The sequence below is a fragment of the Falco rusticolus genome, chromosome Z, assembly GCF_015220075.1.
Source record: "Falco rusticolus isolate bFalRus1 chromosome Z, bFalRus1.pri, whole genome shotgun sequence".
Taxonomy (NCBI): domain Eukaryota; kingdom Metazoa; phylum Chordata; class Aves; order Falconiformes; family Falconidae; genus Falco; species Falco rusticolus.
This window is the reverse complement of record NC_051210.1, coordinates 84,450,295-84,477,416: the sequence shown is the minus strand read 5'-3', so window position 1 is coordinate 84,477,416 and position 27,122 is coordinate 84,450,295. Positions and strand designations below refer to the sequence as shown.

Sequence of the window (27,122 nt, the reverse complement as noted above, 5' to 3'; positions counted from 1 at the left end):
TTTTGTGTGTTTGGAAATATAATCCCAGTTTTAAATTTGATTTAAAATTTATGTTCACAAACACAAAATGTAGCAACAACTTTTTCTGGAGTTTTCCCTTTGGGTTTTGAGAATCATAACCTGTACACTATTGCATGGTTGTAACACCTGCTATGGAGATGGATGGCTCACCAGCCTCTCTAAATCTGATAGAATGGATTAAAGTATAAAAAATGCAACACACGTACTATTGTACATTGATGTATAGTGTGTGTATTTTTACAGCTGCACGCTAAAAACTAAGGGGACAAAAAAAAGCAAGGTCTACGTGAAAATAATATGGAAAGGGAAAAAAAACCCAGTGTGTAAATGGAGGATAAATGTGGACAAACAGCTCATTAGTGGTGTGCATGGACTGACATACAACTGCATGCGGTTTGCACTGATAGTGACTGTATCTAACAGGTGTGCTGTGACAGTCCCGATGAGTACAGAACGGGAATATGGCTAAAATACATGTTACTTAGTGTGTCGTCATAACAGATGGGTGAGGACTGCAGGCGTTTTTCTTTGTTGTAATTTTACAGACAAAAGTTTTTATTTAAGAAGATAAGAAAATCAATGTTCATTTTAAGAAGTCCGATCTGGTAATCTACTTTTTTTTTTTTCTTCTACATGTACTGATAATCAGCCCTTGTAATCACATGAGTATGATCACTTATCTTTAACTTTTTGTAGTGTGATCTTAACTATCTAGCTTCCCCTCTCTGGCTCCCTATTTCACAAGTATCACAAAAGTATTTCACAATTCCTGGTGTGGTAGGGTCACGTAGATTGCCTCACCCAAGGCATCAGGAACAGATTACTGCTGAACGCTGTGGTCATGAAAGCCAGGGCTGAGCACATGCCAACTGTGGTGCATCCCTTGGGGTGCAGGACAGGTGGTAGCTGCTGCTGATTCATCAGCACATGTCAGGCTAGGATGGCACTTGTGCTCCTTTTGCTTGGAATTCAGAAAGGGGTCGGGATGAGAGAAAAGATAAATCTTGTGGTAACAGAGGTTTTGGGGTTTTTTTGTTACTTAAGGACTGAAAGAGAAAAAGCAGCGTTTTCCAGCAGCTAGGCATGCAAGTGGGAGTTAATGGTATCAGCATGGTGTATGTTAGCTGCAGCCTTACAAGCACAGATCTATATACCTTCATGTGAACAGGCAGTGACAGCTGCAGACCCTGTGCTCTGTCTTGTGACTAAATTTTTTAATGAATTGTTTCCCTTAAGGCTTCTTAAGAGCAAACAAGTAATGGTTTAGCTACCATCTTTATGGTTAGCATTTATTAACCAAAAAACTATAGCTGAATAGAACCTTTTAAAATACCTTTGGGCCGTTTTGTGGTGAATGGGCTAAGTTGTCAGTATATGACAGTGTACGATGTTAAGAAAGGCACAATGCTCTGGTACGAGTCCCACTGGAGTGGTAGTAGTTTTGTGCTTTAGATGTTTTAAGTAAAGTAAATAACGTTTAGCTACCTTTTTTCCTGGAAAGATTCCTTCAGCTGGAGCTCCTAGATGGAAAGTTGGGAACCTAGCTTAGGCTCTCAGTAGCAGCACTATGGCTTTATGTTAAGAGTGCAGCAGAGAGCAGACAGATGTTCTGACAGATGGCACCAGATATGAACAGAGCCTCCAACCACACCAGAAATCCTCCAGGTTAAGGCAGAAAGAAAACAAATTCTGGAGTATGACGCTTCCCTTAAGGGAGCTCATGTTAAGATACAGGAGCTTGGTGGAAATACCTGGAGTTACCTTGTTCTCCCCACCTGCCCCACACTCTTGGCCACAGCCAAAATCATCAGAACAGCATCCCTCTGTCTCACATGCAGTCTGCTTCCTCATGGCCAAGCTTGCTCATCAAACGTAACAGATCAGAAGGGAAAGTCAGGAAACATATTTAATAGAAAATGAATCTTAACCCGTGTTCAAATAAGAAAATAACATTCCTCATGCATCTGTTAGCTTGTCAGACTTTTTGCTAGCACACAACCATTTGCTGAATGTTATTAGTGTTCAGGCTTCTTTCCAGTAGCCTTTCCAGGTGAAGTATTGCTGTGTTACAGCTGCTGGTTCTCGGCTGCGGACTGCACTTGTGCTTGAGGGTAAGGGCAGAGCTATGCAAGCTGTTGGCAATGGGGTGAGACCGTTTTGGCATGTGGCATCACCCTGCTTTGTAAGCATTAAATGGGTTCTTGGGGAAACAGCCTTTCTATAGGTAAGTACATGGGCAAAACTTAGAAAACTGAATGTTAAATTGCTGAAGCTGTACCTTCAGACTTACTGTAGTAGTGCTGTAACCATTTAACTTCAGTGGATCAAATACAAATCTTTCACTTTTAATCCGTCACAAGAAGAGATGCAACTCAGACATTATAGTTTAAGCATGCAACATGTCATAGGTAACAAAATTGATTAGATAGCAGTGTATATTAAATAAATCTTTGTGATTAAGTAAAAAATAAATCACAAAAACAATTGCTGAGGAACATGTCTGCAGGCTCAGCTCTACATCTGGTGGTTTTGTTTGTTTGTTTTTTTTATACATCATCAGCAGCCAAATTCACAATGGATAGATATTGCACCAGAAAGACGTGCAGTGAGAAGGAATATGATCACCTTAATGTTTATGATAAAAAAACAGATATGACTTACTTCCGTGTGTTACATAAAGTGCCTTTAGAGTTGGTGCAGTATAGAAACAAAAAAAACATTGTTATTTAGATATCATTAGCAAATGCATACAAATAGGCGACAAAACAGATCTGTTTTCCATAGTGCCAAATCACATAGTGCCAGGTTTCATTCAAAATGCCTCAGTTGCAAACAGTAGAATAAAGGATAATAAAAGAATCACTATACAAAGATAATGACAGGGTTAAGCATATTCTCCTAAAACGATTAATGCCAACCCTACCCCAAAATGCTTTATAGTACATGTAAGTATTACCAGTAATGAGGCAATTTCTTTACTGAACATGAGATTTGGCATGCTATGTATGTTATGATTCTCCCTTGAATTGTAACTATTCTAATATTTATACAAAAATGCAACATCCAGTCTGTACTTCTGGATACAGAAAAATATTTATGTGCTCATTGAAAAGAGTTGCTCTCAATATATAGCCCATGTAGAGAAAGTTTCCAACACAGCTGTCTCCTACTTCCTTAATGGTTTGGGAACACAAGGCTTAAAATGTGCTTTGAAAAAATGACACTGGCATCAAGTCTGGTATGAAATTAAGAAAAATGCTCCTTTCTCCAAGTATATGATATTTAATTGTAATGAAATAAAATCTGAAAATTTCTAAATCAATTAAAAAGTAAACATGAGTTGTCATACTATACCTGTAAAATGATTAATTCCATTCATTGTCATTAGAAATTATGTAAAATATTTATTAAGGGCTTTGCCTACAGAGGCATAACATAAATAGAGTAAGTCCTGCTGAAATGTGATCAGTTCATGTTATGCAGCTGATAACCTGCTGTGGAAACGTCAGAAAAGCCACCCACAGATGACAGTTCAAACTTCTGTATTCTAGCAACTGCACCCTCAAGAGATTTGCTCCATGAACCAACGCTGTGCAACTGCTCTGCCATAGTCACTCGGAGTCCATCAGGCCAATGCAAAAGTGCAAGCAGAACTTGCTTGAAGGAGGGGAAAAAGGTCAATGTTTAATCCACTCCTTCAAATCCTTGAGCATTTTCAACTGCCATGAGGAGCTTCTCTCTCAAATCTTCAAAAGATTCATAAAGAGGTAAGTCTAGGCGATTAAAGCTGAAATTTAGAAAGAGAAGAATTGTTTAATAGTCCATTGAAAAATGCATATGATTTTACTGAAAGAGAAAAGGTGAAATACTTTGAGGGCCTTAACAGAGAATGCGTTGTATTGTCCAAATGTGGGCAACCTCCACCATGTCCTTGACAAGCCCCACTACTGCTCATGTTCCCCACATGCAGCATGTGAAACCACCCCTGCCCAGACCAAAGTTAGCTTTCAGAAGTAACTATGTGCCTGCTTTCCTTTAAGAGCTGGAAGTGGGAATTTGCTAAAAAACACTCGAGAAAGGAAAAAAGCCAACAGAACCCACCATCCCATTTAGGTGATTGAAAATTTTTCATCTTTGCCAAAGGCTGCTTTCCCAAGACTCAGCAAAGGTGTTTGGAAGTGATGGGACAGACTGCTCTCTGGGGCAAAAGAAGAAACATCTGAAAGGAAGTTGTGAAAAGGTCCTGCAAAACCTAACAGATAACTGAAATGTAAAGAGAATGGGTTGATTTTGGAATGTGTTTTGGTTTGTTGTTGTGGCGTTTGTTTTGTGTTTTACAGAATAGTGATCCAAAGCTAAAGTCTGTTAGAGAGAAGCATGGTCATCAGTTCCCCCCCTTTCTTGGCAGTAATTATAAAAAGTTAGGGATTTTATGACTTTATGACTTACCATGTGTGAGCTCTGGGCAGTTTATCAGGACTTCCCCATTGCTCTATTGTAAACAGCTGAGGACCATTTGAACCTGGTTGAAAATAAGAATCATATGAAATGTAAGTTGTTTGACACTACAGAGACCACCTAACTATTATTTTTAACATTAAATATTTGCATAAACTGTAGGCTAGATTTTTCAACTGGCACTACGCCCCTGGTACAAACTCCCTTAATTAAAACTACATTAAAGCAAACAGGAATGTGGTTATTTCCAGGCCCAGCTAGTTAGCTTGTTCTGTTTATCTAACCACCTTTGTGTAGAATATGTGTAAAGCAAAAGAAGTTCAGACATTAACATTTAATAATCAAAGTGCTTGGCTAAACATGTGTTCTGCTCTTCTTACCATGATTATTACTCCTGTTGTCAGCCTAAACTTCTCCTCTGGGAGCTAAGGAGAGCATCTGCACAGCAGCCACAGTGTACAAACCCCTGTGTGCATCAGTCTGCCAAAGGCTGGCTGCGGCTACATTTCAGTTGTGCCCAGGTTAAATGAACACACAGAAGCTGTGTGGCTGTGCCAGTGGTGAGTATAACCTGCAAGCAGCTGGAAGGAGGCTCACCATAAAGTTCAGCAAATCCATTCATAGGCACGCGTGATGTCCCAGTAACAAACTGCAGCAATCGAATCCGTTTTTCAGCATCCATCAGTAAAACGGCCTGTTGACAAACACACAGAGTCACTGTCTTTTCAGTGCCACAGCCGTAGAGGTCACTGTTAAAAACTGAGTAAAGGATCTATTTGTATTAGGCTGTAATAGGCATGTAACTCTGAAAGACGTGATACAGGTCACGCAGCAGGTTTTCCCTGGTGAACTAGGGAGCATCCCTTCCCAGCTGTCACTGGGCCACAGCAGTGTGACACTGCCCTGGCAGCTCCCAGCAGCTCTGGATTGGTTCTGCTGCAGGACCTGCCCCGAGGCAGAGGCACAAGGGAGCACTGCCACCGCAAACATGCCCTGGAGATGAGACTGATGCAAAAGGCTCACAGAGAACAAGGTCAGCACTGTGCTACAGCAGGACCTCCCAGTCAAGCCTGGATGGCTACAAGTACTGCTCCTCATGTAGACCAGCTGTGGCCACGGAGATGATGTAAGAAACCTGGAAGCAAAGTTTGAAGTGCATACACAAAGCTGCGAGACTCCTGTATTTTTAAGAAAAAGACGTCCCCCTTTGGAAAATCTACAGCTATTATGGGAAGAAGCATTTTAGTAGTTTTTCTGGGGACATACAGACATCCTTTTCATAAAACTATTTTACTTCACAAATAGTGCAAGGCCCCTCACCTAAAACCAAAGATTCAACCTCGTGTCTTGGGTCTATTTCTAGTACAGTCTCTCTTGAGCACCACAGTTGTCATTTCCAACATGCACAAATGTATTTTTCAGTAGTTTGCATGAAGAAAAAAAGATTCCCTAACTGACTCCACAAAACAGTACAGAAACTTTCACTTTTAGGAATAGTCAGAGAAGCCAGATGTGGTAAAACAATCTTACCTTCCAAAACCACTGGATAACGGGATGATTTGGGCAGTAACCATTTTTGTAGATCGTATGTTGCCTCCAGTCATTAACATCAACATCGCCAAGGCCACACATCAGTAACTGCACAGGGAAGTAAATTGTTATGGCATTAATTGAAGATGGCATTGGGTTATTGTGTGCACTTCATCAGAAAAACAGGGTTATGCTTTCCCTCTGTCGTCTGACCTTGTGAACAGCTAAGCTGTGCAAATGTAAATGCAAACATAAAGGAAACTTTGAGCTTCTCTTTAGGAGAATTCTCAAAAACATTTCATTTTACTGGAGAAATACCACACACTACAATGTATGTATGCATCATGTGACAGCACCTTTTATGTTATTTTGCTAAAAATATGACTGGTATAGGCACAATGGCATTAATTCGGTAAGCTACTTACCTACTCAACCACCTCACTGTTTCGCATAATTTATGTGATCAAGAGATTTATTCATCAGAGAGAAAAATCTCATGTCCTACTACAGGCAAAGCACCTTTGTCTGCAAATTCACCTTTTTTAAGTGATGACTGATCAGCCTAGAACATAACACATCCTTCTGTGGTGAACATGACTGTCCAGAGACAACAGATCAGCAATAAAACAAACTCACCTCTAGTTCGTTTTCGTCAAAAATTTTAATCAGATCAATAGGAAGAAGTTCTGTGAATCCCTGAAAGAAAGCAAAGTTAAAGTTCGCATACCACATAAAATTAAGTTTTTATCTAACAGGATCTTTGGCTTCAGGGAACCAAAGTAAATGACAGGAGAACGGTTTTGAGAATGAAAGACTCAGTTACCTGAAGTACAAGTCCCTAATTTAAAAAAATCAATCGCTAAATTACTTCAAGCTCAAATAATTTAAGCTTTAAAGAGAATGACCTTATAAGGGAAAGATTATCTATTTTACTACAAGGTAAAACTGTAAATTCCTAAAACCTAAGTATTCCAGAACTCTTGTGGTTATGCAAAGCTCCCCACTCCCTTACACAGACACTGACTGAAGTGCAAAAAGTCTGCATAAAAAATAAAAATATTTTCTGGGACAAAAAGGCAGCTAAAGAACCTTACCTCCAAAAACGCATTCATTTGTTTCTGAACTCTGTTCACAAACCTCCACTGGATGACCAGGCTGTAGCAGATAAACAAAACCACATAAGCACAATCATTAGAAGACTGCAAACTAAACATTCAGAGATGTTAGTAACCCTAGTAGTTTCAGTTTCTCACAGCTTCGTCCATCTCCCAGACACACTCTGATATTAAGGAAATTGAATAACTTATTAACTGTTCAAATTTATTTTGTGTGACTGATGGAATTGCTGCAAAAACCCCAGTGCCTACAAACAAGTTACTGCATAAGTATTTTCACATTAGTGTGCAGCACAGACCCTACATATATACTTCCCATGTTTTCTAGCTAAAACTTTTCAACGTCACCAACAATTTTTAATGTGACACTGTCATGTCATCTGATATTAACCTTTTTGTTCTTACAGAGATTAACTCAAGGATGAACATGGCAAAAAAGCTTGCCTTGGATTGAAACAGCCTACAAATTCTGCACCTTGCTTTTATTTCTTTCTAAATGAGGCTGTAATCCAGACTCTGGATGATGTATTTACTGTTAGCTTTAGGTACTTAAATGACTAGCCATTTGTTCTTCCAGAGCTCTGAGTAATTAACAATTCCCAATGAAGTCCACAAAATTTGAGAACAGATGTAGTCACATAAACCAGCCTACCTATAAATAAACAGATAAGACCTGCACTATCAAAGGAAAAAAATAATGCTTTAGAAATCCAATGCCTTTCCTACTGAAGCATGTTTCACTCCTAATTTGCATAAATATAGCAATTATAATATTTTCTCACCTTTGAAGAGGCACTAATTAAAAATGCCAGCAAGTAGGAGCTAAATTTATTATTTTACATTCTGGTAGGCAGAAAAACTTAGAAACCTTAATGTTGAACGTAATTTAAAGATCTGGCCAGCTCTTGATATCAACACTGCAATGATGGATCTGGTCTGTGTAAGCAGCAGAGAAGGGTGACGGGGTGATGGCTGTGCTGGAGGGCACGCTCTGAGCCAGGCTCTGCAGAAGCACATTTCCTAGGTGGGGTTTCAGGAAACCCAAGCAGTCAATTTACTTTACTCTATTTTGCCGTTATATTGGCCAGCGTTAAATAAACTGAATTTTCAAAGGAAGTGTTACAGCACCAGATACTACTCATTTGATGATTACTAGAAAATTCCTAGTGTGATTTTCTCATGATGCTTAAATTCAGACAGTTTATCTATTTTCCTTCTTTTCTGCAGTAAGTATTTCATTATAAAATAATGCAAACCAACCACCAGGTCTTCTATTAGACAATGGTTCTTCACGATCTACCTGATATCCCATAAGCACTACATATGCATGTGAATGCATGGCTTGAATGTTATGTAAAGACACAGAGGCAAAAATAAACTCCCATTTGTGACTACACCTGCCGTTTGGGGGCAGGGGAGGTGTTGTTGCTGGCTTTTTGTTTTGTTTTTAAAGTACAACCAGAATAGTTCTATTGTAATGGAATTAAAGGGAAAAATATTTGAAACATTTTAAGTTGCATTAATCACCTCGAAATGAGAGCATATAAGTCTTGACTCTAAAGTTACAAAAACAGTGCGACCAGCCATGAAACAATTATCCAGATGTAAACCTCACTCAGTTCTGAATTCTGGCCTGCATACTTACAAAGTGCTTTTAATTTCTGCACTATGACAGAGATTAAAATAAAGTTTGTAATGTCTAATATTTTGCATCTCAAACCTGAAAAAGATGCACCTGAAAAAATAAAGAGCTGATGGTGCAAATATATTACACACGAAGTAATGCAAAAAAAAAAAACCCATAAAAGTAAAAATCTCTTATTGTTCCACCATTACAGCCAAATCACTGTAGCATAGCACTGCAAATGAGATTAACAAACAACTACAAAGTTCTCCTCTTAGAGGAACGCTTAAACATTTACAGGCTTCCCAGGTTCTTCCCTGAATGAAGACCATGACGGCAAGCAAATACAAACTTGATAAATTATACAGACACCCTATTTTCATTCTTTTTTCTAGATCCAGTTTAGTGTTCAATCTGCACTCATTTGTATTCTGCGACCTAGTAGTTAATTGGGAAACCCTGCAAATCCTAGGGCAGAAATTCATCGCTACTCTGGAGATCTGCAAAGCAAAGCTAGTTGCCCCAGTCACTAAGGCAACAGACAGAGGCAGGCTTGAAAGTGGGCAAAATTGGTATGTCTACTTTAAAATGAAAATAAAATTACAAAGTATACTGCATCCAAGAGAGGCCATTTCTTCTGAGTAATTCAGATGCAGATACTTCTCATTCAGAGGAATCCCATCCCTCCTTGAATGTTCCTCGTGCCTACCTATGGAGAAAATAGGTTCCCTACTATGCCACAGACTGCCCCGATCAGTGTAATTCACAGCACTATAAAGGTTAAAATTCAAACTTGCTGAGGATCAGGGTATAAACAATGTTAACGATACAATCTTCTTTTAAAAGGATCTCTGATGATCTAGCATAGTACCAACCACAGTAATTGCAGTGGGGTAGATTATAAGACAAGTACAACTGTGCTTTCTTACACTCAGGATAAATTGCATAAATGTATACATACTCAATGTATTCCCTTTTGTTTTCATTCGTTACCATGATTTCTGACCCATTTGGCTTCAGGTCGACTTGGTATGTCTGGATTTTGAAAGAAATAAAACAAACCACAACACAACATTATTTCAGGACATATTTCTCACAAAATTTGCTCTCCCTGAGCAGCATTTTACAAGTAGTATCAGAAAATTATCACGCTGTAAAAGCTAATGAGACATCAAAACATTCCACATTTAAAGATGGCATCATTAGGAACAAATTATTATATGATCACTTGTAAATATGAATTTTTGATCATATTCATTAGCAAGTGAGCAAATAATTCCAAAGCAAACTCTTAGTCCCAAACAGCTGGTTCATTTGGGTAAAGAAAACATGTTCCCTTGTAACAAGGGTAGAAAAACGTGTTCTGATTTTTCAGAATGCTTGGGTGTTTGCGGGGGTGGGGAATCCACAGAGAAACTGCTCATAAAAGGGTCAAAAAAGTAAAGTATAAAAACAGATTACAGAAATGGTTAAGCACAGATTTCGTAAGAACAGTGTCACCATGGAGTGTAAGATTGAAAAAACCAAATTCATTTACAGTTCACAAGAAACTACAGCAAGTCCAAATAACGTTAGTTATTTGTGAAGAAAGTGATTTATCAGCAGGAACGCACAGAATTAATGCTGGGTAGGTACCACGAAAGCTAAGAGTTGGTGGCTTTTAGCAGTTAGTGCTGAACACAAAATTGCTCCCAAACCCTACGCTCCAGAGCTGCAGCTACAAAGCAGCATTTTCCTGACTGCAGCCGCTGGTGTTTGCACACTGCCTGGGTTACCTCCCTGTAAAGCACATGTGCTTGTGAGCGTGTCCTGTCTGGGCAGGAGAGAAGGGAAGTCAAGTACTTCGCTGCTTGTAACTCATTACATTGCTCCTGTCAACTTGCTTCATCAGCTCAAGAGTGTGGTTCCAGTGGAAGCAACCAAGAGGTGACTCTGCGCACCCACGCTCAACCAAGCCTTTTCTTAAAGCTGTTATTAATCTTTAATAATTAAATCAGATGATGTGGTTGAATAAGACAGTAAATTCATTAGTAAATAAACAGAGCTGTGAAAGGAGGACACTGGATAGCTCTTTTCAGGACTGGATTAACACCAAATGCTTCAACAAGGAGAAAAACAGTACAATACGTCTGTTTGAATAAATGTACCTATTATTGTACAGAAACAAAAAGATGACTATACTATTACGGATAACTAATTAATAGGGAACCTACACACCTCTGAAACCTTAGTTTATTCCAGACAGTGCAGAACTAGTAAAGAAAAGGCTTGCTATACTGCTAAATTTAAATAGGATAAAGTCAGGAATATCCCAGACATGAGAGCACAAACAGAAGGCTTCTTGGTACCTGTTTCTTCCTGCCCACCCGAAGATACCTTCTCTTTAAGAAATGAAATCAGTATTCCAGAGCCCCTAAGAACTTATGAGAAATACAGACCTTTTCTTGCTCTGCTTTTTGAAGATCACTCTCCATCCTTCAGACGTTGAAAATGTCTCCTGTGTATTTCTCAGACTTGTGAAAACTACCGAAACCGTATTTTTGGTTATTAAGTAAGGAAGGGTATTAAGAAGGTAAGATTTATGAAAGGTTTCTTGTGATTCTTTAGCTCCAGAAAAGGTTTTGGTGATAAATGAAGTATAAATAAATACAGAAGCTTATAGCAATGCAAACATTTCCCTGGCACAGACACAATGTCCTGGTGGAAGCGGTACCATCTCCTGCTCAGGTTCCCAAGTGCACTTCTATACAGCTCCAGTAGTTTAACTGTAGATGAGGCAAAACGATTCCCAACAGTGAGTTGGGGTCCCTTGACTTTGAGCAGTCCCCAGAGTGCTGGCAACAGCTAGTGTGGCACCGGCAGAAACAGCCAATGCAGTCAGTATTTGCTGGCACTTCTGAACTGCTGGAGAGAGTCTTGTGTGCATTTGGACTGAGGAGATGTTACAGTCTCTAGCTAGAGAAATTCCTCCTCACTATAGCATATCCTTGTACTACTGAGCCTACTCAGGCTTGTCTTCAGTAACATCTGTCCTGCTTATTTTGCATCTCACTGGTAGTGTGACGGAAACACTATTATTTTCTTCTGGAATCAGATGCATCTATCGTAAAGTAAACAAAACCCAAGCTTGCTGGCAATGCCAGAATTAGCTATTAGAGGTATTACAGAGTTCGGAGAAGAGCAGAAAGTATCTCCAAGTAAGTTATTTACGCTTTGAGTCAGAGAACAAACTTCTGCCAGCAGAAGTGAAAGCTGGCAGTGGAAGGCTATGAATAACTTGAAGCTAAATCATTACAGAACAGAAGATAACGAAAATTACCAACAAACCACCCAGTGTATTACAAAAACCTTTAATCCCGTGGCTTTAATGTTCTCCCTAGTTTTCCGTGTAACTGATAACCTTATGTTGCTTCAGGAAAAAAGTAATGAGCACTGAGAAGTCTATCAGAATGTTCCTGACAGTACACTCTGTGTGTATGTGTGTTGAAATTTGGAAGTCAGCTTTTTAAAAAGGCACTGTGGTCCACAATACCAGTGGTGCCTGGAGCCAAGATACCTAGGTCTAAGAGTTAAATGAAGTGGAAACACTAAGAAAGGTCATGAAAGCCTAGAACCAAATTAAAGAGATACAGGTAGGTATTTTTAAGTCCCAATATTGTACAAAACCAGTATGTTTTAGTCACTACATTTGTGCATGCATTACACAATGGTTCAGATCCATAGCTTGTAAACAAATTAAAAAAACCCAGTCATGATAGGCAAGGAAGTTCCAAGCTCAGGTAAATAAACTCATTTGTCTTTAAGTCCTCAAATAAAATTTAACACGTATACTTATGTACAAGACATTTATCTGCACGCAAGTTTTCTCCATGAAGAAGCTGACACAGATCCCTGAGGTTTGTTTTAATAGGATTCTCTGTAAAGACAGGCTGTATCGCAAAGTGTACTATAAGCTGTTGTTACAGCTTCTACCGATAAAATGAGGTACAACTTCAGCTGATGAATTTTACTCCCACCTACTTAATTCTCAAATTGTTAAAAATGTAACTAACATTTTTCACTTGTAACGGAGAAAGTTATCCACAGATTGTGCAACTTCTGAAAATAGGCATGCTTTCTTTTGGTGGTGTCATCTGCCTGCATTATATGAAAGACACTATAAACAAAGCACTTCACTGATTAGCATTCTACCACTTACTTTGTCCTTTGAGAACATCTTCAACCTATAACAGCCAAAACAGTCCCAGGCTGAGACTGTTTTTGAAGATGACTGTGTAACACTGTTATTACTCCTCATTGCAAGTATTCAACCCAGCTTCACATACTGCCTTTCACAAAGATGTCACTGCTCACTGACAAGCACATATTTTCCTTCTTTGGCAGCCCCAGTTTTAACACAGTTCAGGAAGAAAGAGAGATCAATATTCATAGTCTGCCTGTACTGATCACTAACATTCAGTAGCCCTGATCAAGTTCACAACCATGAGATACTGCTCAGTATTTCATTACTTTCTGGCAATAACCAAAAATAAGAAGGCAAGACGGACTATTGGGATAACCTGTACACACCTGTCCAAAGTTTTCCTCATCTATACAAAACATGAGATCCAACTCTGTAGGGTCGTTTTCCAGGATCCACTTCAAAGAGTTGTAGTATTCACTGTCCTACAGCAGATTCAACAAAGTTTGAAAATATGAACATTAAATATATAGCTTAACTTCAAACTGAACAAATAAAAACATCTGAAATTAGAAATCCAAAGGGACTGGGAAGATGAGAACTCATTTATTTGCACAGCTACTGTAAAGCAAGGCAAGATGGATTACTTTATTCATATCTATTTTTCTTAGATGCTGTATTTTCAGATTCATGTAACTTTTCTTAATTGACTTGTAATTGCATTATTATATAACACAATAAATTGACTGCATATCTATTAGGTAAACATGTATAGTGGTGTGACATTAATTGGGTAGAAAATACTTTGGTAAAACTGTACATTCTAGTTGACACAATTTATATGGCACTTCATTACATCAGTAATGTATAACACCATAACTGGCTTCATTGTTGTTACTGAAAGCATTAAATTTTGCTGAACAAAAGACCACTCTAGTTTCCTGAAAGGTTTGTATCTTCATCGTGTAATATCAGCTTCATAATTAAAGACTGACCCAAGAAAAAAAAAAGACAGAAACAAAATGTATAGCTATCATTAAGTATTTCCAAGCAAGAGTGCAAAAAAAATACTTGATTTAATAATAAAGTTAAAACATTATTTACTCATGTACCCTCCATGAGAAGAATGACCTGCCAAAATCTGGTGACTATGATACAGTGGGAGCTGGAGGAGACATTAAGCAGTTGAACTAGCATTTATGTCAGTAACTGAAAATCTGTAAAACTCTACAACATAAGAAAGAATAAACTGCATGTTACTCTTACACAGAGCACACTTGACAAGAGCAAGCACAGATATTGCAGAGCTAAAAGGAAAAGGTTTCCCAACTACTGGAGGAATACACTACCCTGAACTTCCTTTTAAGAGCCTTCTACGTACGTCTCTCATGAGGTTGGTTTTAGCTTGTACCTGAGCTCAAGCCATCTCATCTTTAATCTTCCCTCTGTGCTGGGCTTGAGCGTCAGCTGCCTCTGCTGTTGGAGACCGTCTTAGTGCAGCACAGGATGCGAGTGGCCAGGCTCACAGCCAGCCCCGCCCCTGCAGAGGCAACCTGCAGCAATCTTACCCAGATAAACTACTCTGTGTAACAGAGGAACGCTTTAGGAAGGGGAAAAAAAAGCTCCAAGGTTCTCCAAAGTCCACAGCAGTGGAAAAACTGCAAAGACCTCAAAAGGTTAGAAAGACAAAACCAAGTATCATCCTGCTAATGGAATGTAAACCACTTGTATCTAGCCATTGTACACACCTGCAATGTACTGTATTTCAAAACCGGTATGCTACACACCTAAACTTGGCATCTGTGGCATCCTATTCACTGTTGTTCTTAATTTCACAATACAAAATTAAGACATTATTAACTTTTCTCCCAGGGAGTGCCAAACACAGAAGTACTTGATTGCAATTAATGCTGAAGGTGTGAAAGTGCAGGGAACAAAACCGAAATAGGTATTAGGGCATAAGCTGTGCTGCATTCATTAGGTGTATTTCAGAGAAAATTGTTTATCATTCAGCAGCCCTTCCTCCTTCCAGCACTGTGGGCAACTTCCCATGTCATCAGGCCAGAACTAAGCCCTTGCACCCTCCCTCTTCTTGCTCCACAGCATGACAAGGTGGCTGAAGGGCTTGGTGGTGGTACTCCTTTTAACACGGAGAAAGCTGACCCAGTGGAAAATCTGTGAGTATAATGAAGACATTTTCTGTTGCGTTTCTTATTGGCCTATTCACACCTTTTCTCCCTTGTCCCTCTTGCCTCTGTTAGTACACTGGTACTGAAACCACATTCTAGCCGGGAAAATTTGTTCTACTTCAGAAGTATGTACACACCTTTCTAAAGTTACTGCAACTATGATCTTGTGTTTTCCACTGTGCGGTTTACTGGAATTGATAGCTCAAAAATTTCCCTGGAGGAAAACCCCATGTAATTGCTAATGCTGATACAATTTAAGTATTATCTTACCACTGACTCCATGTCTTTCAGAGTTATTGGTTTCCCCAGCATCATCTTGTAAAAAGGTCTGATGAAGAAGCCTGAGGGGGGGGGCAGAGAGGGGGGGGCAGAGAGGGGGGAGATGTTACCTCCACTGTTGTGCATTTTCACCCTCCATAAAGATATGGCTGCTGAAGGACAATGTGTGATGGTATTTCCTAGTGTGCCAGCAAGGAAGAAACCTCCTGAAAGTAACAGTGCTGTAACTGCTCAAGTTAACACAGCAGGCTCATTTTTTATCTAGGCACATAAAGTCCAATTTTTCAATTACAATAATTATGCCATTAGACACCATAACATTAATGGCAGAGAGACACAAAATGGAGCTCAAGGTACTCTAAGCCATCTAAAATCACCATTTAAAAAATGTCAGACAGTGAAAACAGGACAGTGAGCTGCTTCTTCTAATGTGATGCACCACTGCTAAATAAGATTTGGTCAGTTTATAATGTTGGCTTGCTTAGTTATTGTGGGATTTCAGTTCAGCAGAAATCACATGTTCTCATTAAATCATTCAGTAACAATTTCACAGATCAAAATACGCTGCAATTGACACCCACACAACTGCTTTGGCTGCAGATTTGCATGGAAATGGCTGATATAAATTTAGCATTTTCCTTTAGAAATAGTGATTATTTAGCAATGCTGATTCTGTAGTTTTAACATGAGTGGAGAAAGGAGCAAAATGTCATATGAAACATATTTGTTAAGAAAGGCACTATAATTCCTGAATCACCATTCACATCAGGAATGCAATTTCCAACAGTTCCAGTTCCATTACTTTCTCCCAGACTTTGTCTCCAGAAATACAAACCCTCTAAAGCATATGAATTATTGATGCATTTCATTTCATAAAAATCCAGCAACAGTAGCACAGCCATAGAGTAATAACTGTAATAACTCACCATCCAATAGCTTCCCATGATATACTGCCAGACCAGCGACCCGACCAATAAATGTGAAATATGACAGATGATCTTCGTTACAAAGACCTGAATTAGGATTAATCTGAAGTGTATAGTTGTCCCTTTTTTGAGGAAAGAAAAAAAATCTAAGTAACCAAGTCTTTAAATAACCTGCCAATCAGATATAATAATAAATAATTTGAGCCTAGGGCCATTTCCTGTTCATTTTTGCAAGTGTACAACGTAATTTCTCCATGTGTTCCTCAACAGAAGTATCTCGCAGTTTGTGGGTAGGCTGACCTAAGTCAAACTGTCATGTTATGATCAACAGGATTCCACCTGTGGCAAGTGTAAGGGCTGTGCTAACCTGTTTGAAGGATAAAAGCCTAGTGTCATTGAAAAACAGTAAAATTCCGCCACCAGCTTCAGTGGAATGAGAATTTCACCTAAGCTATCTCTTCTGCCAGGTTTGATTATTCACTCTTTCCAGCCAAATTTCAGGGCTTACAATTTTAGGATTCTTTTTTGCAGTAGTTGCTTTTAGTTCTTGAAATATCTGAATGTACTGAAGAGGAATTAAGTATAGGCCCATGGTCTGACTGTCCTAGGATAAAGCATATTTTCTTACTAGCACCTTAAACTGCACACACTAGAGAATGTCTCTGAAATACGCTTAACCACCAGGATATTGAAAACAGTTGTCAAAGGTCTAAGAGCTTTTAACTGGGTAATAGAACATTAAGACTTGTGTGAATGTGTGTGTCACAATAAGACATTAGTGTAAAGGTAGTATTTTTAATTTGCTGCATGTTCTTAATCTGTGAAGAAAGATACAGGGGTTTTAAGTAGACTTTTTTTAATATATTTCTTAAAATTTTTACCTTCTGAACCTAAAATGAAATAACATTCTATTTTAAATACCTACAGTGACCTATATCCCATAAGTGGAAATATTTCAAAACAAATTTTTATCCAGCAAACTCTATTATCACAGACATTCTGTACTAGTCAGTGTTGTGTTTCCCTTCAATGGCAGAATGTGTCTTCTCTGAGACACATATGTGATAAAACTCTCATTATGCAGTCTTTGTTCATCTGCTTTACAATCTATTCAACAGTTATTTCAGAAGATACTGACATAAAACCATCACAACTACTGCCTGCAATTAAGAAATCCATCCTCAGTGTAGCTAAGTAGACAATGTGGAACTACATACAGCATATTACAACAAATGTACTGTAAGAAAAAGACTTGCTCTCTCATTTAAACTAATGGATTGCTCAAAGATTTTAAAACTGGACAAATACAAATTTAAACTTATGTAAAGCCACTGTTGTGTGACTGCTGAAATGTAAATGAGAAGCTGTTTTATGAGCTAATTATGAAGGAGCACTGTAATTCTGGACAGCAGGTGTTTCACAATGTAATGGGAGAGCATAAAAAGTCTTTCATCTGACATTAGTCTTTTCACTATTACCAGCCTCAAAAATGGCAGTTTTGCTGCAAGCAGGGCAACAACGAATACTGTCTTAATAATGAAAATGGTTTATGAGATTTCAATGACAAGCTGAAAGTTTGTCTGAAAAGCAAGGAAGAAACGATAATACAGAACAGAGAGATTTGACTGTAAGTGTGCATAGTGATGCACCACGAAGGATGATCTAACTACTTTCCAGTGTAACTTTGCTCTCATGCAAAATCTAACATATATCCCCTTATGAATGGAAGCATTTTAATGGACACTTACGTGGCTGAATATTCAAAGAGACCATAATAAGGGTTAAACATCTCCTTGGACAAGAGAAAAAACCATTCTCTGGCCACCCCTCCATAGTCAAGTCCTTTTTCTGACTCAAATTCAATCCAGAGCCTGGCTTTTAGTACATCAGGTCTCTTCACAGACATGATTCTTCTGTAGGACTCCTCAAAAATATTATTTCTGTGTAGTTTCATTTCAAATCTGTTCGGTATATCAGCCTACGTGAAAGAAGATTATATTATACTTGTTAGTCTCAATAAGTAAGTCTTCAAGCAAATTGTTGACCAGTGGTAATGACAGATAAATCATATGATGTAGAAAGTTTCCCCTTATTTTTGTTTTCCAGTGCTCTCCAAGTCTACTAGGTTGATAGTATATGGTGAACTAGGTAAGCTTTGGTGTAGTGGTGGTTCTGAGGTTTCTATGATATTTGACAAAACAATGAAAGAAAACAAACAAACCAAAGAAAGTGCTAATGATGTGACTATGCTCTATTTTAAGGGCATTTTAGCTTAAAATAGAAACAAGTGCACAGGATTTATGCAACCACTTTACTCAGGTATCTATAAAGGCTGGAACAGTTTCACAAGAACACATCTGGTCGCATACAGACAACAGAAGCAAACTGCAAAGATGTAAACAAATGAGAATCAGGCCACCAAAATGTTTCAGAAGCTCTGTTTAAACAGGAGGGAGCCAACACCCATTATGATTTAGCCCAGGGAGCTAAATTCAGAAAAGACAGAACTGAAACAAATTAAGAATTTTTAAGACAACAACTGGATGAACACAAAAACATGACACACACAGCCAGGTATAGTTTTCCTGATAAAACTGACTTAAAACAACTGTTTCGGAAGGTTTGCTTTTTTTTCCTGACAACTGAAGTGCTTATTGTATACAATCACTGGCCAAACTCAAGGCGAGAAGTCAAGAAGCTATCAATAAACAGGTAAAGACAGTGGCAAGTCCCCCCTTCAAACGATAGTTGGTGTTGCTAAGGCTATTTACTGTTAAATTATGAGTTAGTATCACATGCAAGCCAATACTAAACACTCTCTTACATTAAAGATGTTAATGAAAATACTTTTTTTCACACAACAAGAACACTAGAAGCTTGTGCCAGATCCAGCACAACTGTGGGCTCTGCCAGCTTGTTCCAGCTCTGCCTTTCAAAGTTCACTGTCACAGATGAAGGAGAAATATAAATTCTCAAGCCTATTTGTAAACTAACATACCAATTAGTCTCGGTTGCAATGAGAACGGGTGAATCACTGCTACCTCCTTGCTGCCTTCATCATTCTCATTTTGCGTTCAAGTAGAAAAATGTAAGTCTTAAAGATCTGTAAATGTTTTTGTTGAGAAATTCATCAAATTCAAACTTCTCTTAATTTGTTTGGTTCCTACTTAACCTCTTCAGTCGTAGCACAATCAAGAAAAATGGGCAAGTACGTTAGAGCAAGATACAACCCCATTCTGCATCTATGCTTGGAATAGTAGTGTTTCTCCCAGACATAGTGTAATTGATTCCAACATGAAGCAGCACGTTTCTACTCACTGGTTTCTTTAACTTCTTCCGGAAATAGTCATATTTCTGTTTGAACTCCCTGGAATACGGAACTGCCTATCAGAGAAAGAATCATAAATACAGATTATTCCAGCTGTTCAGCAGTTTGATATTCCAGTATTATTTAAACCAAAAAGAAACTTAAAGACATGCTATCTACATATGTATGCCATAGGTTCATCTAAAGCTCACCACTCATGAAGTACAGCAGCCAAAATTTCCTCATTTCTCAGTGTGTAACTTAAAAGGTATGAAAACTTTCGACCCAGTTCTTCTGGTCCTCTACTTACCCTCATTTGATTTTTTTTCTGCTTTTAGGAACAGAAAAGAGCAAAAGCAATTTTTAACACAGACAAAAAATTTGAAATGTGTTGCTGCCATCCATGTGTCTTATTAGGAAATAATGAGCATGCCATATGATAACTGACTTTTAAAAATCACTAGTGTTACCACAGAATATAGATTTGCACAGCTGCTAAACATGTTCGGTGCTACTCAAAACAACACAAAATTAAAAGAATTTTCAAAAATGAACCTAAGAACAAGTTAAGGGGCTCCAGTAAAGTTATGACATTAACAACGAACAGCATTTGCCTTCCAAAAAGCACAGGGAACAATGTAACTACACAGCAGAGTTGACTAGGCAGGGGAATGTCCATGGGTAGAAATTATCTTTTCAGCCCAACATGAATGAAATTAATTCTTAACAGTTATCAAACTATATCAAAACTATTTTGTAAATAACTTATAATGAAAATACACATTTTCATAATGACTTTAATCCAGAAACTGAAAGCATTTCATAAACAAATTAACGTTCTTTTGAATCAAGTACAAGTCACTGTGTAATATTTATCTGAATACTCACTCAATGCAACTGCCTGTGAGTTAGATCACATTTTTAAGTAACAGCAACATAACAGAAAAATTTTAGAAGTTCAAAAAAAAAAAAAAGATGACACAGTAGAGGTTGGTAGAATTACATTAATCTGCAGAGCTGGAAATTGGTTTCTGGCATATGTAAACAGCCCTTAACAAATGCCACAGGTCTCTGTAATATTTACATGGATTTCCAGATACCCAAAAGGCCTCTCAGGACAATTCCATGCACAGACAACTCAAGGTTCGACAAAGGTTCTCACAACCTCTGTCATTCAGGGTTTTGAAGGACATTTCTATTTGAACCCTGCACTTCTCTTTCCTGCTAACATACTGGATAGGTAAGCAAGGATTTTGACCGCTAAGCTAGAAGATTGCCATGTTTGGTGTTAATCCATAAGCCACCCAGTTGCTGACCATCACAGTAGTCAGTAAGGTGTCAATATTCTTTTCTGCTACTGACTGGTTGCCATCAGACTCCTTTGATTTTGCACCAGATAGGGTATGTGCACAAACACCCAAAGAGACCAAGCCTCTGACGGTACCAAGTACTACCAGACACAAAAGCATTGAAGTGCATCAGCCATCAAGCAGGAGTACAGATAAGAGCCATCCATACTCCCGATCGCCTGGCCGATGACTGCAACCTAAGTTATTCAGCCTTCAGATGAAATGGCCGTAAAACAGTTGTGAATTAAACTAATGTACAGGAACAGGCCGGAAAAATGATACTATGACAGGTACCAGTCTGGCTCTAACAAATAACTGCTAAGAATTTAAGTGAGATTCCTTAATTCTCTGCAATTTTTTTGACAATTAATTTTTTGAGAATTAAGGATCCTTAATTCCCTGGGGTTGACACCATACACAATATTACTTTAAACAGGGTTTGGGAAGAGCTGGGGGGGCGGAGGGGGGAAGGCTCCCTGGACTCCTTCATATTTTCCAACTACATCCTCACTTCCTCTGCTCTACTGTTCCTTCAAGATGAAAGGCTAGACCTAGTAAACCAACTAGCTAAACAAGTGACGGGTCATTTCTTGGAAGCAAAGGAATGATCTCATTTCCACACGACCCTGAAGGCTGAATCACAAATTGGAAAGCTTTGCTTCAAGTTCAGTTTCTGGGTGAGGACTGGGATTTTGGGGGAGGGAAGGTATAGGCTGGTTTTGAAATGGATTCATGACTGGATGTAGGTGAGAGTGGAAGGTGGAAATATTTTTGCATGGTCTTTTTCTTGTGGAGACATGAAAAATTAAAAAAAACCAAAATCATTTCACTCTGACTTACTGCAGCCATTAAATAATCTTTCAACATGTTTCCATTGTTTAAATGCAGTGGTGAATGCAATTTAAGTAGTTCTTTGTTTTGTCATGGCACCAAAAATACTATTTAAAAGCATTAAGATGAATCCTTAATGCTTATTGACTGTAAAATGGATTCGATCTTGCTTTCCTCTTTAAAAAAAAACCAAAGCCCCAAACACACACACAACTGGTTTTTCCTTAATGGGATCATGATTGACCCTTGTTACCTTTCCCAGGTAGTCTTTCTCATTTATGCTTAACATTTCTGGAAAAATAAACATTTAAGAATTTGTACAGCATACTGTATATTGGTACCTCAAGCAGTAAGTGCACAATAAATAGGGTAAATCACTCCAAAAGCATTATTTCAAACAAGTGATTATTATTAATCTTATTAATAAAAAAGAACAGTTAGAATTACACCATGCAGTAGTTAATCTGCTGTGTTCTGAGACCCTTAAAAATCCTGAGGGTTTACCCCAAATAAAAAGGTATTCTTGGCACCTGGAAAGATCTTAGGGTTGGAAGTCTGATCACTCAGAATACCAGAAAATGGCATAAACCAGCAGGAAAAGGTCAAAGAATCACCTCATATATTGATGTTTTGAAAACTGGATATTAAAACAAAAGCACATATTTATTTTTTAAGCTGATATTCTGAAATCTCTTAGTTTATTTGAAGTAGCTTATATGTCCCTTAAAACTGGTAAGAGTCAATTTTTGTCTTTTTTACACTTTGAATGCACATAGTCACAGCTTGCCCGTATCGAGTGGAAACAACTTTTTATTATCCAGAAATCCAAAAATGAATAGCACAATGTCTCAGCTCAGCAAAGCTCTATTGTCAGTAACGACCAGGTAACAGTAAATATGAACATTTCTCCGATACCTAAAAACTTACAACAGAGGATTCAGTACAGAGAAATTAGTCTGAAACGCCCAAGATCTCCTGACTTACAATTTGGAGCAGATATAGTGCCCATCACATAGTTTATGTAGAAACACAGTATTTTAACACATTGGAGGAACAAAAGGTAAGATGCAAATACTGTTTATTAACATTGTATATTAATATTGCATATTAATGTTGTTTGTTTTCTATAATTTATTAATAATATTGTTTGTTCCACACTAAGTAATTTATAGTATCAGCAAGTGTGGAGAAAGAAAAAACCTGAAGAATATTTTACACTTATATTAGATGTAATTTATTTAACATCACACTTTTTCCCTCAATTCATTTATCCAGATGTCAAGAGTATGCTAAAGATATCACTCCACTACTTTTATCCTGGAATTTCATCATTGCAATAAGCGGTAATACAACAACAAAACCCATGCTGAAATACTAAATTTATTGTTCAGCCAGGGATCATGTCAGTAACAGATCACTTTGAAAAACCACATTCATCACCACTTACTGCAGAAAGCTTTGGGTTGCAAGAGGAGAGTGGAACAAATGAGAAATTATGGGTTTCCTTGTGTTACAGAGTGTGAAACACCACTCAGACCATTTCGGTATACAGCTTCTGAATGGATGGAGCTTCACTCAGAAATAACACAACAATATAAAAAATTAAAACTGGCCAAATAAGATTCTCTATCCTTCTGAAGACCCTTCTCTTCCTCCCCACTGAAGCAGAGGTATTCTGTGATTTACTGTCATATCTACTGATCAAAAACGTTTCCTAGACACTCCAAGGCAGAGGTCAACTTCACATGCTAATGGCTGCAAGACAGGAACCACACTGCACCACTGGAAAAACTCCCTGGCTAGGTGGCTTCTGCTAGGAAAGCCTCTGAACCCATTGAATTTGAACCTATTGTCCAACCTGGGAATACTGTGCACAACACTGTACTTCCAAATGCTCCAGTGATTCCTAATTGGCCCACTACTGCTTTGGCCCACTGGCAGCAGGCTGGAAGAGAAAGAGTCCCCAGTGCACTCCAGCCTATGCCTACCAAAACAGGGTCCACAGAGTGGTACGACAGTTTGAATGCCGTGAACAAGGCATCAGTTTTGGGGCATCTTGGCAGTCTGCCACTAGAAGGCAGCTCCCGCTGCCCTTGCACTCACAAAAGCAGGCACCTGAGCATCCCGTGTCCATCAGTAAAAGGCAATGCAAGGCAGAGGTCCTGCTTCCAGGTCTGTTCATCAGGCAGAGTCTGACTGATCTGGAGAACAGGAATGACCTGCTGCTCAGTAATGCCTCCTGCCTGTACCAATGTATGTGAGTCACAGCATTTAATGGAAAAAAACCACACGGCAGTACTTACTGGACCAGTAATTGCTGGGTTCTGCAGTCTGGGGTCTTCCCACTGGGTAATTTTATTGTCTGTAAATAACAAAAAATAATTATTACTTCTCTTATTACCACAATGTGAATTTACGTTGGTTTTTTCTCCCTGCAACTGTTTTCCCTACCACTTCCACAACTTAGTATTTCAGGGTTAGAAAAGGCTGCATTCACCCATCTACATCTAAAACCCATCACATCGTTTAGTTGAAAACACTCATTCAAAAATGCAAAACTACAAGAGAATTCAGTGTATTTACACTGCTTTTATTTCAGTGTCTGTTGTACTAGACATGTTCTATTTGAACATGGTCTTGGCTTCAACTCATAGTAGAAATACACAGGCATCATGCCTGAAAGGTAAAGGAACCCTAAACCTTTGTCAAATGACAGACTAAGTTTATTTTTTTGAAATTTTGCATAAAGATAGCCAAAATGTAATACTTTAAAAAAAAGAGTCTGCATTTAAATTGGGAGGGAAAAACATCTCTTTAATAAAAAAACCCCAAAAAACGCACGTCCTAGACACTGATTTCATGAAAAGGTTATAAGGACGGTTAGGGAGGCAAAATTACACAGTTATGGTATAGGAGACCATTTAATTTTGACCAAAGGAGATTTTGGCAGTAATGCAACAGAATCCAGTTCTTTTCATCTACAGTTTTTAAGAGCACCAGGAGGGTGATATGGTAAGGTTATACAGGACCATGGTGAAACTCTCCCTGCCTCCAGACAACTGGTCCTCACAAGATTCTGAACACAACAGAATCACAACAAAATGATGATGTTGCAACAATAAGACAATGTTCCAAAAACCAAATTAGATGCCACCTGCAATAGCAAGGTTTAAGTCATCCACTTCCTGCACTGAAAGGGTAACAATAATATATCTGTTTGTTACATACATACTTTGAGTTATGAACTGTATATTAAGAGTAGTCCAGATCTTAAGTTTTGTAATTGCTAGGTTTGGGAATAAACACTATCTTTCAAGAAAATTGTTTTTATGGCTACTATAGGTAAAAGCAAAGAATCAAACCCACTTACATTAAAACACAAGTATTTCCATGTCTCTACAGTTGGAAAAGCCCTGTAAGTATTGAGCAGCCCAAGGTAGTTTTAGAATGGACTGGGATTTGAAAGGTGACATTCATTGAATGTTAACTGAAGAAAACTAAAAAATATCATATGCACATTTCAAGAAAATTGATCTATCAGTTAATTTAGTATTAAAATGCTATCTTATTTCCCTTTATACATTAAGTCTATTTAGTGTTTATCAAAATTACGGAGGAAGGCTGTTAGACTTATAGTTCCAGAAGCCACATGAGATCCACAGACCAGAGCCTGCCATACAGGTGAGATGCCAAATCATGCCCTTTTCATCTTGCTTCAACCTGTTCAGTCAAATTTCCTTCAATGAAGTTTGTTTTATAGCAATTCATCTCTTACACCTACTTGAACCTAACAGCCACAAATCATGGTGGTAATTTTCTATGAAATCAAAGATAATAGAACTGGAAATGACTGCAAGTTTGTCAATTCTTTCTTATTGCCCTACAAACTTAAGAGTGTATGATATTACTGACAAATCTTTGCCTCATTTGCTTTTCAGAGTACTTCATATTATAAATGCTATTCCAGAGCTTAAATGCCCCAACAATTAGAAAGGTCTAACGTGAACCACTACCTGGAATTGCAGCTCAAGATTCTCTGTCTTATGCAAAGTGGGTATCGATAACATTCATTCCTTTTGCAGCACATTTTTGAAAATCTACCATCTCTCAAGTCTTTGCACAAATACAATACTCTGTAGTTCCCCACAGATGAGGCTCTAGGGGTCTTTGAGGATTCCCTGTTCTCCTCTGTTTCCTCTGTTCCCTTTCCAAGTGGTCCACTATTTTCTAGAAGTTTGGGACCCCATGCTAGATACAGTATTATCATTACCAGTGCTGAAGAGATTAGAAGGATTATTTCAGGTCTTAAATAGACATCCCTGTTGATACACCACAGGGTGAGTTAACTCATGTCCAGTTGATGAGGTTTTTCATGCCCTTATCAATGAAAACTCTGTTTATTATTCTTATTCTGAGTAACACTTTGCAACTCTTATTGAACAGCATCTTACTTCACACTACAGTGGCAATTTTGCCAGACTCAGTCTGATTTCTCATCCTGTTTTTAATGGATATATTGAAGAATGGTGGATCCAAGACAGACTTTGAGGGGAACCCACTTAATAAATCCTCCCTCTGTCAGTGAACCACTGATAACTGTTCTGAATATGGTTGGAAAACCTTTGTGTTTTCCTTCATGACACCTTCCAACAGGTAGATCGTATTTTCCTATGAGGCTCCTAGGAAATGCATAAGTATATGCATACTACAATGAGTAAAGAATACTGTTTTATTCATGGATAGTAAATAACATTGACTTAGCTAGCTAAGGACCAATCACAGAGAACTAGAGGCTGTATTTTTTTTAAAAAACTGACTGCTGCGGAAATTAGAACTGTTTACAGTTAAAAACTAAAAATCCTATATTTTCAGGCTACTGTGCTACAAGTAATAACTAATTATTTAACAGTACTTTGCTTTACTAGTTTACATGGCATGCTTAACAGCAGCTAGCATGCTCCAGAGAGGAGGTCTCTGTGCTGGTTGCATTAAATGTTTTTACAGTTTCTGTCAGGGGTGAGAAAAATTTCAAAAATAGGACAACAGTATTGGTTACTTATGCAGAAGAATTACAGAACGTATCTGGGAACCAGGACATTATCAGTAGCTCGTCCTGTCAACACTGGCAACATTTATATTGTATTCTAATAATGAAACTGACTACAGTTGTTGCATCTTAACTAACCGATTTTAGCAGAGTGACTAAAATGATGGCCCAGCTGCATATTTTCGGTGAGCACAGCTGATCACACCACCCGGAGTGATTTCCAGCGTATGCTCTCAAGTTAGCCATGAAACAAGTGAGGGCCAGCA

General features: G+C 38.3%; 1 protein-coding gene across 6 annotated transcripts in view; it reads right to left on the bottom strand.

Annotated features, from left to right (window-relative positions):
* Positions 1–616: 616 nt before the first annotated feature.
* Positions 617–27,122, bottom strand: part of NEDD4L (NEDD4 like E3 ubiquitin protein ligase) — a 194,104-nt gene continuing 167,598 nt past the window's right edge. For all 6 annotated transcript variants that reach the window (XM_037373202.1, XM_037373198.1, XM_037373201.1 and 3 more), the window contains 13 exons: positions 24,113–24,171; positions 19,641–19,706; positions 18,071–18,300; positions 16,323–16,444; positions 15,388–15,458; positions 13,318–13,413; positions 9,710–9,783; positions 7,104–7,164; positions 6,646–6,705; positions 6,010–6,117; positions 5,077–5,173; positions 4,471–4,543; positions 617–3,808 (listed from right to left, as the gene is read on the bottom strand). In XM_037373202.1, the coding sequence (XP_037229099.1) occupies positions 3,706–3,808; positions 4,471–4,543; positions 5,077–5,173; positions 6,010–6,117; positions 6,646–6,705; positions 7,104–7,164; positions 9,710–9,783; positions 13,318–13,413; positions 15,388–15,458; positions 16,323–16,444; positions 18,071–18,300; positions 19,641–19,706; positions 24,113–24,171 (1,220 nt within the window). In that variant the 3' untranslated portion in view covers positions 617–3,705. The remainder of the gene's footprint in view (positions 3,809–4,470; positions 4,544–5,076; positions 5,174–6,009; positions 6,118–6,645; positions 6,706–7,103; positions 7,165–9,709; positions 9,784–13,317; positions 13,414–15,387; positions 15,459–16,322; positions 16,445–18,070; positions 18,301–19,640; positions 19,707–24,112; positions 24,172–27,122) is intronic.